Genomic DNA, 19,002 nt, shown 5'->3' with positions numbered 1-19,002 from the left:
CTCTTGGGGACACACCTGCTTCTCCCGCACCAAGGTCAGTGGATGCAGCTTTTTTAGCTTGCTTCCTTCCTCGGTTTCCATGCCTGTTGCCAGACTGACCCTGAAAATCCACAAACAGATGAGAAATATGGTTAATGATGCTAGAAATGTGTTGGCAATGTTTGAACACTTAACCACACTCAGTCAGAGTTCGTATGTTAGCAGAAGAAATCCAGTCCCAGGCCTTCTGAATTCTGCCTTGATGACAGTGGCACTTCGGCCCATCACTATGACCAGTCACAGGCTGATGGTCCTTCACAAGCCAGGGAGCCCCAGCACCCTGTCCCCCTCCATATCTGGACCGCACTTGGGAACTGCTGCTCCGCCAAGCAGCCCACTACCTCGTCCCTTACTGTGCTACCAGCGGGGCCTGTGGCAACACGGATGTGTCCACTGGCCCAGGCACACAGCTCTCCCATGTGCGGTGCCCAGGAGACTTCCAGCAACAGAAGCATAATGTTCTGCCAACAAAGCCTAGGACGTCAGACAGCTGGCTCTCACACCTGTTGGGCTGGAATGTGTCCGTGCAGAACAGCAGGAGGGTTGTACTGCAGGGGTTGGCCAAGTAACGGATATCTGGCATCTCCTGAAAGTCAATGAAAAAGGTTTTTACATTTTCCTCTACTCAGGTATAAAGTACTCCCTGCTGTTTTCTTAATTGTCTCAGTTGAGATGAGTAGGGGAAACACATCTGGTAGAATAAAAAAGTATAGGTATTCACATATTTTTTTAAAGAATTAAAAGTTTCCAGGTATCCTTTAAAAAACTTGGGTAGAAGTTTGAAAGGAAAGGATTAATACAGCAGTTATGAAGCAGGGTAAGTGATGTGAACTGAGCAGACAGGACAGCATGGAGAGAAACTTCTCTGTACATCTTAACATTCTCTGTGAAATCCATCAAAACAACTATAATACTCATTCCACCTACCTGAGATGCTAAAAATCCACATTTTCTCTCATGATTAAAAATTAACAGAACTTACATTTCAGGGGAAGGAAATAACCTTGGAAAAACATGAACCTCTCTATCTCCCCAAATTCATTATTAACTACTATAAATGTATGTACAGGTGCATTTATACATTTGCACATACTCACACGAACATTTTTATAGTCTTAACCAATGGGCATATTTACATTCTAGGTCTTGGGCCTGCTCTTAAGCTCTCTTTAAGTGAAAGTTCGTATTTGTAACTTAAACTTGCTTTTAAAGAGTGGCACAAGGCTTAAGCGTTACTCATAAGCAGGTACCCCTTCCCTAAATCCACAAGTGTGGGGCAGTCAGGACGGAGATCCTCCAGTTATTTTCCTTCATGCAGGAGTGACCTAAGATCACCACGTGGAAGGGGCTTAATAGATGCTGACTGCAAAGCCTCGTTCTGGAGAATAATGTTTTCATTTGTTATATTCTCATTTTATTTTAACCATAAGTCTCCAAGTTGAGCACGTGTCTGGAGGAGCGTTAGGGGTAGGCGCTAGGAAAGCATCTTTCGGAAATCATACGGCACTTCTCCAGATAGTTTCGTAACAGGGAGAAGCACGGTGTGAACATCCTTTGCGCTGTGGGTTTTTTTCTGTTGAACTCTGTTAGATGCTGGGGCAGCTCCCTGGCAGGACACGCCCATGACATACCTGCTGCTTCCCAAACACTAGTTGAAGGGCAGATATGATGAGAGGCTTAGCACCGAGATCAGAGATGCAATGTGAAGCGTGAAGATATGTAAAAAACAGTTGCAAAGAAGTCAGAGGTAAGGCCAGGCCTACGGAGCAGTATTCTTTTCAAATGCAGAGATCAGACTGTGGCCAGCAGTGGCCAGGGACCCTCCTTAGAGGCCATGCTACGCACTCCTTTGGGGCACCCCTACGAGACCATGCATCTCGGTATCAGTACACTGCCACGTGCCATTTCAATCCACAGACTGTTTCAATTTTTTTTTAATAACATGCTTTATTTTTTCTAGATTATTAAAGTAAATGGCTTTGTAGACAATTTGGAAATAGAGAACTATAAAGGAGAAAATTAAGACCACCTGGGTAATTTCATTACCTCTAACATTTTGGTGTGTATCTTCTCAGTCCTTGTTTTATATGTGTGCTCACACATGTGTATATGTATTTTATAGTATTTTTAAAAACCTGAGATATAATTAACATAAAATAAAATACACCATCTTCAGTATTGGCCTTGATGAAATCTAACAATTGTAAAAGTTCATGTAACCAAGACCCAAAAAAGAAAACAAACATTTCTATCTCCTTAAAAGTCCCCTAAAGCTCCTTTCCCCTCAATTCCATACCCTATTCACACTACTATCTTGAGTTCTAACCTCATAACTTAGTTTGCCTATAGTTAGATTCCACCTGATTAGAATCATATAGTATGTCTTCTTTTTGTGTCTGGCTTGTTTTTTTGCTTAATATAATGACTCCAATTCAACCATGCCAGCAGCTCGCTTTGTTCATTTTTATTGTTGAGTAGTATTCCACTGAAAGGAATTCTAAGACTGTTTACCCAATCTCCTGATGGTGGACATTTGGGTCACATCCAGTTGGGCTGTTATAAGAAAATAAAGTTGTACAAGATCTTGTGGTAGCTCACAGCGAAAAAAAAATGTGACAATGAATATACGTATGTTCATATATAACTGAAAAATTGTGCTCTACACTGGAATGTGACACAACATTGTAAAATGACTGTAACTCAATAAAAAAATGTTAAAAAAAAAAAAGAAAGAAAAGAAGGTTGTTATAAATGTACTTGTACAGGTCCGCACAGACATGCTTTCATTTCTCTTGCATGAATACCTAGGAGTGGGACTGCTGCACTGTAGGGTAAATGATTACCTTTGTAAGAAACTGTCAAAGTTTTTCCCAAAGTGGTTAGTACCAAGGTAAATCACAAACTGACTGGGAATGGACGTCTTAAAATTCTGAGGCTGTGACTAGCTTTGTGCACACTTACCTTGCCCAGGGACAAAAGGTCTAGAAAACTGGGGTATGATGGAAAGTGGTGGTCCAGAGGGACGGACAGTTTTCAGGGTGGACAGTTGAGCTGGTGCTGGCGATTGAGCTGGTGAAATAATGGGGCTACTGAGCTGAGGACTGTGCTGCAATTACATCAAGGAAACAGGTCAATATTTTAGTCAGGCTTTTTGCAAATTTCCTTTTGGACAGAAATTTTTTTTCTTTCTGATTGCAAATTTGTACTTGTTACACCACTGTAATATGTATATGTATAGGTTATTAAAAAATTAAAACAGTAGAGAAATTTATAATTTTCAAGTGGTAACATTGTTTCTATGCATATGCATCCACACATCTGTTTTATAAAAATGCAAACAGACTATACATCCTATTTTTGAATCTTGCTTTTATACCTTTACAATAATGTAGATACTTTTTCATGAGGGAATATATACATCTGCCCCATTCTCTTTTTCACATGGCTTATTTTAAATTTCATCCATAAAACAGTTGCAAAAATAGTACCAAAAAACTCAGATTTCCATTTTGTTCATACATGGTTTTCTTGACTTTCTCCACATCTTCCTTTAGTCCTCTGAGCATCTTTAAGACACTTGTTTTTAAGTCTTCGTCTAGGAGACCTACCATCAGGTTTTTTCAGGGAAAGTATCTGTAGATTTATTTTTTTACTCTGAATGGGCCACACTTCCTTGTTTCTTTGTATGCCTTGTGATTTTTTTGGTTGAAAACTGGACATTTGAATCTAGTAATATGGTAACAATGGAAATCAAATTCTCCCTCTTTCCCAGGGTTTGGTGTTTTCTTATTGCTCTTGTTATAGTTTTTGTTTACTGACTGTTGCAGGCTGTCTCTGTGCCAAGGATCAGCATGAGACATAACTTTAAAGTCTTCTCAGGGCTTTACTGAGCCTGTGCCATTCCCTGGGCACACATAGCCCCTTTCTAATTTTTCCAATACACACAGTTGCTTTTGAATGTTCTAGTCCTTAATGTCTGGCCCCCAAAAGGGGCTAATAGAGAAAAATGAAGGGAGGAAAAAAGAGAGCCAGCCCTTTAAATCCCCTGAGAGCTAGAGGTTTGCAACAATGTGGGAAGGTACAACAACAATGGCTACTACCTCTCTGTTTGCACCTCTGTCATCAGAGCAGAAATCCATGATTAGAACATAAACTCTCTGTAATTGAAGGGCAGGGTCCTTTATGCCCACCTGGGCTCCCACAAGCTGCCCTAGGAACAAGTGCACAGGGGCCTGTCAATGCAGCTGGGAGGCAGAAGATGGGTGGCTGCTACTGTGCTAAGAGCTGAAATTGACTAAAATTAACCACAATGTATCACCCAAACTCTTTCCTGGCAGTTGCAAGCCTTCAACAGATTCTAGAGTTTCAGAACAGTTACAATGGACAGATTCTGCAGAGCAATTTAGATAGGAAGACAGATTCCTGGTGCTTCCTACTCTGCCATCTCCCCAGAATCCTCTCTCCTCTAGTGATGATTCTTGGCTGGTGGTTTCCAGGTGGTAATTTTCTAATTTCATCATTTCTTCTATTTTTATTACTTCACATTCTACTGTAAAGAAGAGCTCACTTACTCCCCTACTTACTCCTTTATATCAGTATGCACTCATGGATTCTTACTTTATTCTATGGGTAACCATTCATTTCCTAATTACTTTATGCCTAAAGCCTTCAGGCCTGATCCTGCATCCTTTGATACACCTCCATCATCTTCTGAGTACTTCGTTACTTTCTGGCATAGCAACGTGTTCCAGGATCATCTTGTATATTCCCTGAATGAACCCTGCCAACAGTCATTTCCCTAAGGAGCCCTGGCTGCTTTTAGTGGAGAATGGTATTTAGAAACTACCATTTGGGTGATAGGTGTATCCCAGCCTTTTTAGTACACTTTAAGAGCATTTTTCCTAAGTGGCACAGTAATTTATTTAATCAGTTACCCGCTAATGAATATCAAAGACTATTTTTCAGTTTTCCAGCGTTACAACAGGGAAGAAAGAAATATCACTGTACATATACTTTTGTATGTTAGTTCCACATCTTTTACCAGACAACATTCTAGGAATGAATCTGTAAATCAAAGGCCATGCACCTTCCACATTTTGAAAACTGTAACTAAATTGCACTCAAAAGGAGACTGGATCAATTTACAGTATCAACAAGAGTGTACAGGAGAGTTTATAACTGGTATCTCTGCCAACACTGCGGATTATTGGTCTTCATAAATTTTCCCAATTATACAAATAAAAAATATTTCTATGTTTTCATCTGTTTAAACGTCATTGGCCATTTATATAGTCTGTGAGCTACTCTATAAATGACTTTTGCCTTTTTTATTCTGATATGATTTTGTCATGTGCATTGAAAATACTTTTTTATCTTAAAAAATTAAAAAAACTTTTCATGCTGTAAACTTTCAATTATATAAAGGCACAGGTAGACAATTCTAACACATTTTCATGTAGTCTTCATCCAGCTTTGATTGTGATCACCCCTGCTTTTTTTTTCCCTCTAAACAATTTAAAGCAAATCTAAGATTATCACAGCATGTCACCTGTAAATATTTCGGTATATAAATATTTCTATCTAATAGATAAGAACTATTAAAAAAACAAACAAACCAACCTTTATCATACTAACAAAATTAACATATTTAACTGTCTTCTTTTTGGCCCAAAATGTCTTTCGACTGTTCAGTATCCAAGGAAGATCCCTGTTTGCTGCATCTGATTGTTGTAACTCTTGAGTCTCTTTTAGTCTATAACGGATTCATCCTTCATTTCAAAATGTCATTTATTAGTCAAAGAAACAAACCAATTAGTCCAATAAAATATTCCATGGTGTCACATCAATTGCTTTTTATTTTCTTCCTTTATTTTCAATAAATTAATAGCTAGACTTAGGGCCTGACTAAATTCAGGTTCAATATTTTTGAGAAGAGCCTCTCACAGGTGATGCTGTGTACTTCCTTCTAAACCATATCAGGAAGCAAATGTTTGGTTGGTCCACTTTTAGCGATAGTACAATCCATCAGTTTCTAAAAGTGTTGTCTTTCTAATGTATCCATTTTAAAGTTCCCCATAAGCCTTTTCTTAATGTTTCTAGCATCTGCCGATTATTTTCCCTTGTTCATTATTTTAATAAGATTCTAAAACAGTGATTTTTAAATTCTATCATTGCCTTTAAATGTATTCATTGTATTTCTTCTATGATGAAGAGTATTCCCTCATCCACTTTCTGGTTACAGTAAAATATAGTTCACGTGGGAAAGGTGGGATAACAAGCTTAGCACTTTTTCTTTATCAAATTTTAGATCTAGTTTATGGTCTGAATTTTTTAATTAAAATTTTTTAAATATGCAAAACGTTGGGAAATAATATTTAAATACTGAAATAAATTGCATATAGAGAATGTTCAAACTTTACTAATCTACTTGAGAAGATTTAAAATTCAGCATCAAGCTTTATAGATCAATCTTATATGACTAAATGTTGGAAGTTTAGAAATTACAGTAAACCAAAGAAGCACCTTACCTGAACAATATTGTCTACATTGCTAAATTCCACACACTTCTGTCCTCTCTGGTGATCACAGTAATATTTGTTTTGTTTCCACTGCGGGGGTGAATGGGCACGAGACTGTGGATTGTTTGGTACGCTGAGCTGCATCATCACCACTCCGCCACCAGGTGGTGGAGGCGGCACAGCTGAAAATACAAATTAGGACACTGTCATCAGCATACCTTAGCTAACAGCTGTTATCTTTAAACACCAAGATGATGGCAATAATTTTACATCACTGAACAAAATTTTACTGATAAAAATGCAAATCAGATTTAAGCCCTAATGCTTCATGCTATAAGCACTGTGTGTTTAAAAAGGTTATCAAAATTATCTCTGTAGACCTAAACATCTCACTTGCCCTAAACATAATAGGTCAGGGAAGTCCAATTATCTACAAGACCTAGTAGAGAGTAGCACAATTGAGATATGATCTATAAAAACGCTTAATTTTTAAAATAAGTTAATTTTGAAACAGGCATTATTCTAAATACACAAAGGAAAACTCTGGGAAAAACTAATAACCTACAGAAATTTTAACATACAGTAAAAAAGTAATCTTTTGAGTGAATCAGTTTCATGCACTGGAAGAAGTCTGGGATGTGGGAATCAGAAAGCACAATTTCAGAACCCTGAAATGCCCCATGACTGGGCAAATTATTTACCCTCTTTCATTGTAATTTCTCATCTGAAAAAGGAGGCTAGGAACACCTCTGTGGCTGACTTTAAAGGGTTGTGATGATCACATGCATGTAAAAACACTTTGCTAATTGTACAGGACACATGGACGATAATATCTATCTTCCGGTCTGAGTTACTCCTGTCATACACCGCTGCTGCAGCACTCCCAGAATTAGGCATGTACTCTGCCACTCGCCACTTCAGTGAAAGGTAAGGTGCCCTGCCTCCGGGGCCACTGTTTGCACTGCAGTGATGGTAAAGTTGCCAGCTCCCTGGAAACAGCACCATCTAGACCTGGCTTGGCAAACCACAGGAGGGCTGACTGTTGAGGAACATCTCAATGTTCTCGGGCACAGCAGCTCACGCTGGATGCAGCCACTTTTACTCATGTGGGTGATAATTATTTTTTGTTTCTCTGTTTCTTAGAGATTACACATGTCAACAAATCATTACAATAAAATATGGTGTTATGGTAAAGGATTGTTTTAGACACTATGGAAACAGACAGAATGAAGCAACAAACTCTGTCTTAAGGACTGAGGAAGCCTCTGGAGAAGGGGTGATTTTTGAGTCAGACTTTGAGGATGAGCAGGATTTTGGCAGAGGATGGTGGAAAGGCATTCCAGGCAGAGGGAAGAGCAGGCACAAAAGCATCTTTGGTATGAAAAAACACATTATATTTAGAAACAAAGTTCTGTATGACTTGAGAATTTAAGTATAAATAGGAGGCATAACTGCTAAGGATTTTAGATGGAGCATCCATGTAAAATTTTTATTCAGAAGAAAGACATGAAGAGACTTCTGTTTCACGACAGTAATTCTTATGATGTGTGTGGTGGGGAATAGGAAAGGTGGGCACGGGGGAAACATGAAATCAGCAAAATACGAAAGAGATGATTGCATATAAGACACGAAAAGAACTGACCGCAAGTAGCAGCAGTGGGGAAGGAAAGACGGTACCAGATTTGAGGAAATGAACGTCAAAGGGGACAACAGAAGAGAATCAATCATGCTCTGAAATTTGTATTGGTCCCTAGATAGAAGGTGAGGAAAGGGATGTAGGAGGAGGGAGAAATACTAAATCTAAAGTGCCTTTGACACATCTGGGTAGGAACGTCCAGCAGGCAGTTGCTATATTATGGTCTTGTCTCAGCAGAAATAAGATTTGGGAGACACTGGCAAAAAAGCCGTGGTTGGATTCTTGAGGAAGAGTCTGAAGGGTAATGAGAGAATGCCTAGGAAAGGATCCCAGAGAACATCAATATTTAAGGGGCAGGCAGGATGGAGAGCCTGAGGAGGAGAAATGGAGAGCAGGGGTGGAGGGAGGCAGGAGAAAAGGAAGAAGGAGGGGACTGAATCTGTTAACTCTGATTTCACGGGGCACCCTGGTATATCTTAGTACATGACAAGTTGAAAACCTTTTTCTAGAAATGCCCAAGGAACTTATTTAATTATTTCTCAAATGGACAAACCATTGCACGTTCCCCCAATTATCTATTCATACCTGCACACTGATGGCCTTGAAGCTGCTGGGAACTGCATGGTGAAGTAGTTCGAGGAAACTGGACTTGTTCTGATCCTGGATGCTGCAAGTAACCTACTGATGAGCTATGGGGCAAAAATCAAACAAACACAGAACACAGCGCAATGAGATGGAGATGACTGTAAAGATTTTTTGAATGAAAGGTCTATAAGTTTATTTAGATATATATTATTTCTGAAGTTGGTTTGCTTAATAAAAGTCAAACTTAACTCTTTTCTAAACAGTGAGTTATAAAGAATTACCTTTTTGATAAAAATCACTTTATGTTTTTGTCAATGACACTAATTTTTTAAAAGTAACTCATGATTTCATTGCTCTTACTCTTTTACAACTTATTCTGAATAGGCCTTTTGTATTGTTCAAATAATTATTTTAAAAAGAAGAAAAATAGCTCACTAGCTTTATGAAATAAAAAGGTAATTTATTTGGATCTCACTAAGCTATCTATATTTTAGAAGAGAGAATATGCGGTTTGACAATGATGAGACTCAGAAAAAATATTTTATTGCTTAAAAAATGTACTAAGGACATAATGTACTATCTAAGGAATAAAGGAAATAATAGAACATGATTTTGACATATTCTAATATAAATGCTGACAAAAATAAATGGCTGTTAGTGTAAAACCATTAAGCTACTGCTGTATTTTTCAACAGTTTATCTTTGAGACTCAAACTTACATGGAATTTGTCATAATATGTCCTTCAAGTTTTCTCCATTTAGCAATTTCTTTCAGGAAAATAATTTCAAATCATAGAGCAATATTACGAATTCTTGCTGAGAATTCTCAAGTAATCAGAAATCTTAATTTATATATAAAACCCTGTTACCAGCCTTTTAAATCAATTTTCTTTACATAGTTTTATTTCTTAATCCAGCTTTAACAACTTTTTTGCACTACATCTCATAGAATTGCTTCAAAACATTAGATCCAACTACTGAATTACTGAGAATACAGGGAGAAGTGTTAAACACCACGATGACACCATCAGTCAAATCCGACTGTGGAATGCTCTACAAGACACACGTACAAAAACATAAGCAATATTTGTGGGGTAGTTGGTAACACAAATACCAGCTGGATATTTTATATAATTAAGAGGTTAACTGTGAAATTTTTAAGATGTTTAATAGTACTGTAGTTGTATGGTTTAAAAAACCTTTTAGGGATACTTCTAGTGAAATACTAGTGAATGAAATAATATGATACCCGGGTTTATTTTAAAATAATACGGGAGGAGCATGAAGTAGAAGTTTAAATGAAAATAGATTAGTCATTAGTCAATAAATGTATAAGCTGAGTGAAGGGTACATAGGGGTTCAGTATACTTTGGCTTATATTTAAGTGTATTCACAAATATCTGTAAAAAGAAGTTAAAAATGATTCTCTAATTCAGGGTGACAATTCTCCAATTAATAAGACTTAGTAAAGTTTCATTGTTTTCTGTGGCAGTATTTAGTGTAGTTCAATAAAGGGAACAAGAAAAGGATGTAAAGTGAAGATTTCACAAAAGGTGATTTTGGACCACATGCCAAAATGAAAAAATAGTACTTTCTGAAGTTCATGTCAATTAGGATTGGAAGGCATGATAAGAGTATTTGCCACTTGTAGAAATAACATAGCTTAAGACATGGAGGGTGACAGATAAAGAATATAGAGTTTCTCTCCTTTTCCCCTTCATCAGTATATTCACATTAAAAAAATTTTTAATTATGGTGAAGTACACATAGCATATAATTTACCATCTTAAACCATTTTTAAGCATACAACTCGGTGCCATTAAGCACATTCATATTGTTGTACAATCATCACCACCATCCATCTCCAGAACTCTTCATCTAGCAAAACTGAAATTGTACCCGCTAAACAACAGCTCCCCATTCCTCCTTTTCCCAGACCCTGGCAACCACCACTGTACTGTTTCTATGAATTTTCGCTATCCTAGATACCCCATTTAAGCAGAATCAGACAATATTTGTCCTTTCGTGACCAGCTTATTTTGCACAGCATAATGTCTTCAAGATTCATCCATGTTACAGCATGTGGCAGAGTTTCCTTCCTCTCTAGACCTGTGCTGTGCTTCCTGAAGGTGCTGTGAGTAATCGATAGTACCCATTTGGGGACTGTAGCGGTCTCAGTATCACACATTTAATTCTTTAATAATGAAATGCGACTGAAGCAGTGAACAAAAAACAAACACTTTGAGGCTCATTGGTCCTAATGACTGATCCACCATTTGTGACAAGTTGAGCAAATTTCACTAGAATTTAAATCAAATTTAATCAGCTTGGAAGAAGAAACAAAAATTGAAAGTTTAAACTATCCAAAGGTTGCTCCATTATTTCTTTTGGATTATTTTTGTTGGATTTCCTATTAATAACAGAACTTTTACAACTTGTTCTGCAGCAAGTTTAATTTTGGGGGTGGATTATATTTGTGGTAAACTTTCAGAGACAGAATTACAGAATAAAAGAAGTACAGCAGTTTTGTGTTTTGTTAAATGTCATCAGAATGATTTACAGAAAAATGGGCTTCATCTGTCTAGCAACCAGCAATGTTCGTCTCTCTGCATATTGTTAACTGTTTTATCCTCCTTTTCCGGTTAAAGTTGCCTTAATTTTTCATTTCTCAGATTGTTGGTGAGAGTAAACATCTTCTCATGGGATAATTTACTACCAGTTCTGGCCAAGTGGGTAAACAATTTATTTCCATGAATTGTTTATTTGCCAAGTTGCAATATTATCCTTCTAGAACATACAGAAGTGAGAAAAATGTTTAAACTTTTACCAGACATCTGTCACATTTCCCCACATCTTGATGTTTTCTTTTTGAAACCTGTTTTAATATAACTGTACTGAATCTTTATATTAAAAAAAACCTTTAAAATATTCATCTACTCTTTAAAATTAATTATTTTTTGGGAGGGGAGGTAATTAGGTTTGTTTGTTTGTTTGTTTGTTTTTTAGAGGAGGTACTGGGGATTGAACCCAGGACCTCTTGCATGTTAAGCACTCACTCTACCACTGAGCTTATACATTCCCCGTCTAGAACATTCATCTACTCTTTGATAATGCATTTCAAATCTTGAATCCTACCTCAGTGAGAAAAACAAAGCAATCAGAAAAGTATTTTCATAAACTCTTCACCACACCTATCCACACACTAATCTCTGTGCCCACGTACTCTGCTTTCCCCCACTCCCCCATACGTGAATCCTTTGTGCTCTTATCGAAGGCTAACCCACTTCCACTTGAGTGCTGGCTCTCACCCTCTTTCGGGACCTAACAACTCTACCCTCTCTCCTGAAGCAGCACATCTTCTCTCTACTGTCTTTCCCTTCAGCATACAAACATTTCTTTTTTCAATAAGAACAGGCCACTCTCTCTTAGCCTTGTTCCCCTCTCCCATGCACCACTGAAATTCAATGTCCCCCTTTATGAAAGCAATTCTCCTCAAAATTGTCTCTGTTTATTGTCTCCAGCCCCTCCCTTCCCATTCTCTTGGCTTTTATCTCCTAAGAGAGAGTTAGGTCTCCCTTCCAGTATTTTATTAACTTTTTAGGGGTTTGAAATATATACAAGAGTACCCAGAACTATATTCTGCAATTTAAAGAATTATAAAATGAAGAACTGAGTAACCTATATTCAGATTAAGAAAAAAACATCACTAATATCTTAGAAATCTCCACACCATCTCGCACCATGTACCTCTAACTTCTGTATAGCAGTGCTCCATGTGGTAGGTTTACCTTTTTAAACAAATTGTTTCTGAAGAGGGTTGTGTTATTTTTTTATTACTGAGGTTTGAGAATTCTTAATATACTCTACACAAGTCCTTTTTCAGATACTTGATTTCATAGTCAGTATATTGTTTGACTTTTCATTCTTATTCTTTTTATTATTCTTTCATTTTATTCTTTTCTGTAGCCAGTTTCCATCCCGTATAGTTTTCCTACTGCCTGAAAGACCTTCTTTAACATTTCTTGGAGTGTAGGTATAAGCTGGCAATTAATTCTTTCAGTTTTTGAATGTTTGAAATAGTCTTAATTTCATCTTTGCTTCTGAGAAATACTTCTACTGGTATAGAATTCTATGTTTTTTTCTTTCATTACTTCAAATAAAGATGTTGTGCCACTGTCTCCGGCTTGTATTGTTTCTAACAAGAGGTCTCCTGCATTCTTATCTTTGTTCACCTATATGTAATGTGTCTTTTTAACTCTGGCTACTTTTACAACTTTCCCTTTATAACTTCGTAAGAAGTTTCCTTCCTTTTTTCACTTGAAGTCTGTTGAACTTTTTGGATCTGCAGGTTTATAATTTTCATCAAATTTTGAAAAATTTCAGCTATTATTCAAGTATTTTTTGTTCCTCTCTTTGTTCTCTTTTGAGGATGCCTATTGCACATGCATTAGGCTCCTTGAAAACCACTGATGCTCTAGCTCTATTCTTTTTTTTCTAGTCTTTTTTCCCTCTGTCTGAATTTTAGGTTGGCATTGTTTCACAGTCAGGTTTATTTAACTGACTGGTTTTTCTCCTCATTATTGGCATTACTTTCTTACTTCTCTGTGTATTTGGTGATTTTTGATTAGATGCCAGGCTTATGTGTTTAGTGTTAGATATCCTTGTATTTTTTAACAATATTTTTGAGCTTTGTTCTGGGCCACAGTTATATGGACACACTTTAATCCTTTTGGGTCTTACTTTTTTAAGGCACAACCCAAGCAATCTTTAATCTAGGGCTAACTGTCCTCCACTGCTGAGACAGTATTCTTTTAAGTCCTCGACTCACTGCCTCATGTATTATGAGGTTCTGACATGCTGGCTGGTAGGAATATAAATAAACTAACTATTCCCGTCCTTGTGTGAGATACGGGGATTGCCCTGCCTGTTCCTTTTGAGTGGTTCTTTTCCTGGCCTTGTGTAGTTTTTGCACATAATGCAACAGTCAGCAATCACCTAAGACTCAGAAGGGTCCCTCTTAGGTCTCCAGAGCAATCTCTTTGTTAACTCTCCTCTCTTTAGTACTCTGCCCTGTAAACTCTAAGGCACCCTGGCTTCCTTAACTCTCAACTCCACTGAGAGGCTCTGCTTGGATTTCCTCTCCCTGAGCTATGGCTGGGAAACTCTTTGCAGGAGGCAAGCTGGGGCAGTAAGACTCACTTTCTTTGTTCTCCCTCTCTTGGGGTGTACTTGTACTGTCCCTCACTGTCTAATAAAAATAGTTGTTTCACGTATTTTTCTAAATGGAAGCCAGGAGTACAGTAGGTTTTTAAGATCCTTTCATCAGTATGCCTGATACTGTCTCCAACACCAATAAGTAAAATACAGAAGTCAGCACACTCTCAAGCTACAAAAATTATTCACAAAATAATATAGAATATGCCAGAGGGGCATTTCTAACACAAGCCTTTCCTGCTTCCTAAACTTGGCCTACCTCAGGGGATTACTTGCTATCTAGGTTACCTATGGCCTGGAGAAATATCCAATAAAATGGCAAACCATTCAAAATCGTGGGGTGTGAAGAAAGCCAGGATGGATTTTGAGAAACAGTTTGGAGAAGCTTAAAATTTACTTGAAGAAACTAATAATTCAGAAGTAGGTGGGAAGATGAAGAGATTTACTCCTTTTTCTTACGTTTAAAAAAAATTATCTGCATTTCTCCTTACACAAGTCCTTTCCCCTCTGTCTTTAAAAAAATTCCTATTTTTGAATAAACACTCTTGACCTTTTATCTCAAAGAGTTCATGAACAGTCTAAACTTAACCTGTTTCTTATAATTGTTTGATCTACCACACACTCTCTATGGCTACAAATGACCTTTTCTTGTTACTTCTAATGTTTTTTTTTCCCAGTAAATGGTCTCATCCTCCACAGCAATATTTGACTGTTAATCTTTGAAATCTCCTAGTATGTTGGCTTCCATATTCCTTTTTCCTTATGCTGTCAGCCTTCATTTCAGACCATTTCCTGCTGGCTTTTTGTTTTTGTTTTTGTTTTTTTTTGCTATTAATCATCTGGCATATGAGTTGGCAAACTCTGGCCACTGGGCTTTTGAATGACCTGCAAGGTAAGAATGGTCCTCCACCTGAAGTAATTCCATTCTTCTCATTAGTAGACCCGTATTTTTTTTAAAAAAGTGGTCAATTATTTTATTTTGAATTTTGTCAATAAAATTTTCTTTTGGAAATTTATTTTATCTGTTGTTATAAACATATAAATATCAAAAATAGTATCTATAATTTTATATCTTGGCCTCAAAAGCATACGATATTTCCTGCCTGGCCTGTTACAGAAAAATGTGCTGACCCTAGATCTAGTAGGTATTTTAAAGTAAACAATATATAAATTACACTCATCTCCAACTCTAATACTCTATTGTTGCTAGTAGGACATTTTCCATCAAGGTATCAGATTTTCCCCTAACCGTCATTTACAGTATCACCAAGTATTCCTTTCTTCTTTCAAAGTGCCTCCCAGATGTACCCACTTCCTGCTGCCACCACCACACACAATGGAGCACCTGCTGCTTGATGCTTGTATGCACCACTCTCCTCCTCGAGTTCTCTGCCCAATTCAAATCCACCTCAACTACTGCGACTGAACTAATTTATTTAAAGAGACAAACCTTATCACATCAATTTCACGCTTCAAAAACCACAATTACTTGCTATTAAGAGTCTAAAATATAAATTCCTTGGCCTGACCTCTTACTCTCATGCTGATTTCTCCCTAGTCCAACCTAAGAGGAAAAATTCAGATACTCTGTGGAAAGATGCTCAAGGCTAACATTCAACGAAAAAGCTGAAGAATAAAACATTCATAAAAATAATTCTGCACATGCAGAAAAATATTCAGTGACACAACACAAACCAAAACATCCCTAATCTATCTCAAAAACACCAAACCTCCCTTCTCAAACCATAAATTTTTTACGTATCTATTTAGAAGAAGAAAAAGTGTTAGAGGAAAAAAAAAAGTTTTAGAAAGATATATAGCAAACTCTAATTGATTATTTTGGTTGAGGAATAGCAATTGCTTTGCACAAAGGGCAATGGGTAAGGGAGATTTTTTTAAACCACAGCTTATGAAAAATGCAATTAAAAATATAGAAAATGAAATGTTTAGAACAAGTGACTCCTAACAAAGTTCACATATTATATGTACACTGGAAGATGACTTGAGTCAAGACACCAAAATTTAACAGTGATTACCTCCGGTGGTGAGGCATACTTCATCTGCTCTTTCACATGTCACATTTTGAAATATTTTATATTTTCAAGTTTTCTACAATAACTATGTATCATATGTATAATCAGAAGGACCCAAGTAAGTTAAATAGAGAAAATACTCTTTTAATAGATAAAATGCAGGTGCAGGAGAAATATTTTTCTCAAGAGAAACTCACTGAGGCTGAAAATAAAGCTTTTTGCATGAAATGTGTCACCTCTTCCCTCCCTATTCTTTAAAGGTATCCACTTAAAAATTATTTCTTTAATCTTACTATTATCATTCATTTTTGTTGGGGTCACAAGCAGTGAAATACCTATAAGCATCCTCTTCCTTTCTTTAACATCATTTTTGTCAATAAAACTTAACTTACTAATTAATTTTGCCGATAAATACATGCTTACAAAAATAGTAAAAAGCTGTTACATCTGACAAAGAGAAAATAAGTATTCTAAAAAGGTAATGTTTCAGCATCAAAAGTAACTTTCTTATTACATTTTATTTCTCTAGGCTAAGTGTTAACAACTTCCGTTTTAATAACAACAGAAGTAAAATTTCATGAAAAGATGTGGTTCGGACTGAGACTTTGTTATAGACAAGTACTGCAAAAGATGGCTGAGGCCAGCAAAAAGCCGAAAACACAAAATTAGAAGTTTAGGAGAAATAAAAATACTGAAATACTCTAGCAAGATATTTTGCTGCAGAGGTTATATATAGAAAATATATTCTCCCCAAACTCTTACAAAAACCTTAAATATTAACACACAAATGCTCTAAACTCCAAGGCCTATGGCCAGCTATGATTCCCTTTGGGTGAGTAAAAGGAGACTGGCCTACTGCTTTTAAGCACATGAGAGACTTTGACTCCCCTTTTACACATGTAATGCTCTGCTTACACTGAAATATTTGAAAAACAGATTGCATCATAGTTTTTCTATTCTATATTAGAAAAAGATCTCAGGTATTGCTCCTTAGGCAACTTTAAAATTAGCAACAGACCACAATTCTGGTAAACCACGGGAGCTATAGGATTAGGTTCTTCTAGTCACACTCACCTTAAGTTATTTTGTTGGCCAGGTGGAATGACACTATAGTAAACTGGCATTCCCGTTGTGGGCATAGATCCTTGATTAGACTGATTAGGGAACATAACAGGCTGTTGATAAGTCTGATGGGCAATTCCTTGAGAACCTTGAGGCAGTGAAACCTAAAATTTGAAAGACAATTTAAAGGGAAAGAGGTTCTTCAAAACCCTGCAAATGTCAATGTCTCCAGCCACCATACACTTTTCAAGAATAAGCAGTTAGGAATAAGTTAAAACTGCCAATAGGCTGCCCCGATAAGTTAGCTACAGCATTACCATTTGATTTCTGTATCCTTTTTGGCTACCGTTTTTGGTTAACATTTATCAATAGTAGAGTAGGCTAGATGCATCAGATTGTTTTTAAAAAGTTATGACATGTCTCAAAGTTATTAAAAAAAAAAACTTTCAAAATAAGCACGATCATTTGATATGAAGAGTAATATGGTTCACCTCAGGTAGAGCTAAGTAAAACTTAGGTGGGGCACCAGGGAGATACACTGGATCAGAAAGAGTGTGAGCTCTGGGGCCTAAGGTACCTAGCTGTCATGTCACCTCCATCACTTTACTACCTATGTGACCCTGGGCAAAGGACTTCACTATTCTGAGGCCCCCCAGGTCATTATCTAACAAATGGGAATGACACCTCCACCGGGCGGACTGGGTATTATCTCTGTTATAATCTTCATCTACAGGGTCTAGCACAATAGAAATATGATAAATGGTGGATCTTTCTCTGTTTTCTATATCATCTACATAGAAACCACATGAACATAATGATTCTTCAATTCTCTGGTTTCCATAGTTTTTTTTTTTTTTTTTTTACCATAACCTCTAACACTTTTTATTTTTTATTGGAGGGGAGTAATTAGGTTTACTTGTTTATTTGTCTTAATGGACTTACTGGGGATTGAACCCAGAACCTTCTGCATAATTGCTACCGCTGAGTTATACCCTCCCCACCATAGTTTTTAAAATAGAAAACACATGGGCACAATGGTTCCTTAATTTACAAATGTGCCATGTTACAGTTGCATTCAGTGATTTTGGTAAATACAAAATGTAATATAAATGTAAAAGCTTCTGATGATTCTCATGATGATGACGTCAGCAATAGTAATGGCGTTGACAGCAGTTAACAGTGATGACAATGAAAGTTAACATTACTGAGTACTTACTATCACGTTCAGATTCTGTCCTAAAAACCTCTGCATATTATTACATCAAGCCCTCCTAACAACCCTAAGAAGGCATCTTTATTATCCCTGTTTTACAGATGGGAAAACTGAGGTTAAGCAGCTTGCCTGAGGTTGTATAGCAGAGAAGTCGGAATGTGAACCCATGCCCACTGCCCCCAGAGTCTTAGTTCTTTAACCACATCATGATTCTCTATATCTGAGCATCATGATTTATAAGTTAATGATTAGCTTCTAAGTCTTGCCTACTAACATCTTCTTGAAATGCACCTGCACCTTTCAAATTACATGGTCATCTTTTAATTACTTTCAATTTGGCTCAATTATTGCAAAGAGAAAGTTACTGGTTTAATTCCTCCAATTCTGTACGACACAGTATACTTCAGTCTTTTTGTCTACTGAGGCAGTGTGATATTGTGAAATTATTATTTCTGACTGTACCTAAGTTAGTATATAAGCAAGGCAGATCTAGGAAAATGATTTAAGCTATAGAATAAATTTGTACCTAGTGGTAAAGGAAAAACTCAAGTACCAAAAGACAGGGAACAGTACTTGAAAATGCACAGCCACAGTATACACTCTACTGAGTACAGCTGACTTCTCTGACTTAATTTTTAGATGGTTTATCACCATCCAGCTTATCTAACCAAACGTGGTAGGAAGTACAAAGCAGGCTGTTAC

The 19,002-nt window shown here is 36.9% G+C and overlaps 1 protein-coding gene across 14 annotated transcripts in view; it reads right to left on the bottom strand.

Moving 5' to 3' along the window:
• The window catches only part of R3HDM1 (R3H domain containing 1), an 82,651-nt gene that overhangs the window by 2,109 nt on the left and 61,540 nt on the right, over positions 1-19,002 (bottom strand). For all 14 annotated transcript variants that reach the window (XM_031451318.2, XM_031451323.2, XM_031451324.2 and 11 more), the window contains 6 exons: positions 17,100-17,251; positions 8,779-8,882; positions 6,567-6,739; positions 3,001-3,145; positions 543-625; positions 16-100 (listed from right to left, as the gene is read on the bottom strand). In XM_031451318.2, coding sequence (XP_031307178.2) covers positions 16-100; positions 543-625; positions 3,001-3,145; positions 6,567-6,739; positions 8,779-8,882; positions 17,100-17,251 — 742 coding nt within the window. The remainder of the gene's footprint in view (positions 1-15; positions 101-542; positions 626-3,000; positions 3,146-6,566; positions 6,740-8,778; positions 8,883-17,099; positions 17,252-19,002) is intronic.

Source organism: Camelus dromedarius, chromosome 4 (assembly GCF_036321535.1).
Source record: "Camelus dromedarius isolate mCamDro1 chromosome 4, mCamDro1.pat, whole genome shotgun sequence".
Taxonomy (NCBI): Eukaryota; Metazoa; Chordata; class Mammalia; order Artiodactyla; family Camelidae; genus Camelus; species Camelus dromedarius.
Note: the sequence above shows the minus strand (reverse complement) of the source record. Positions and strands in the feature narration are given on the sequence as shown.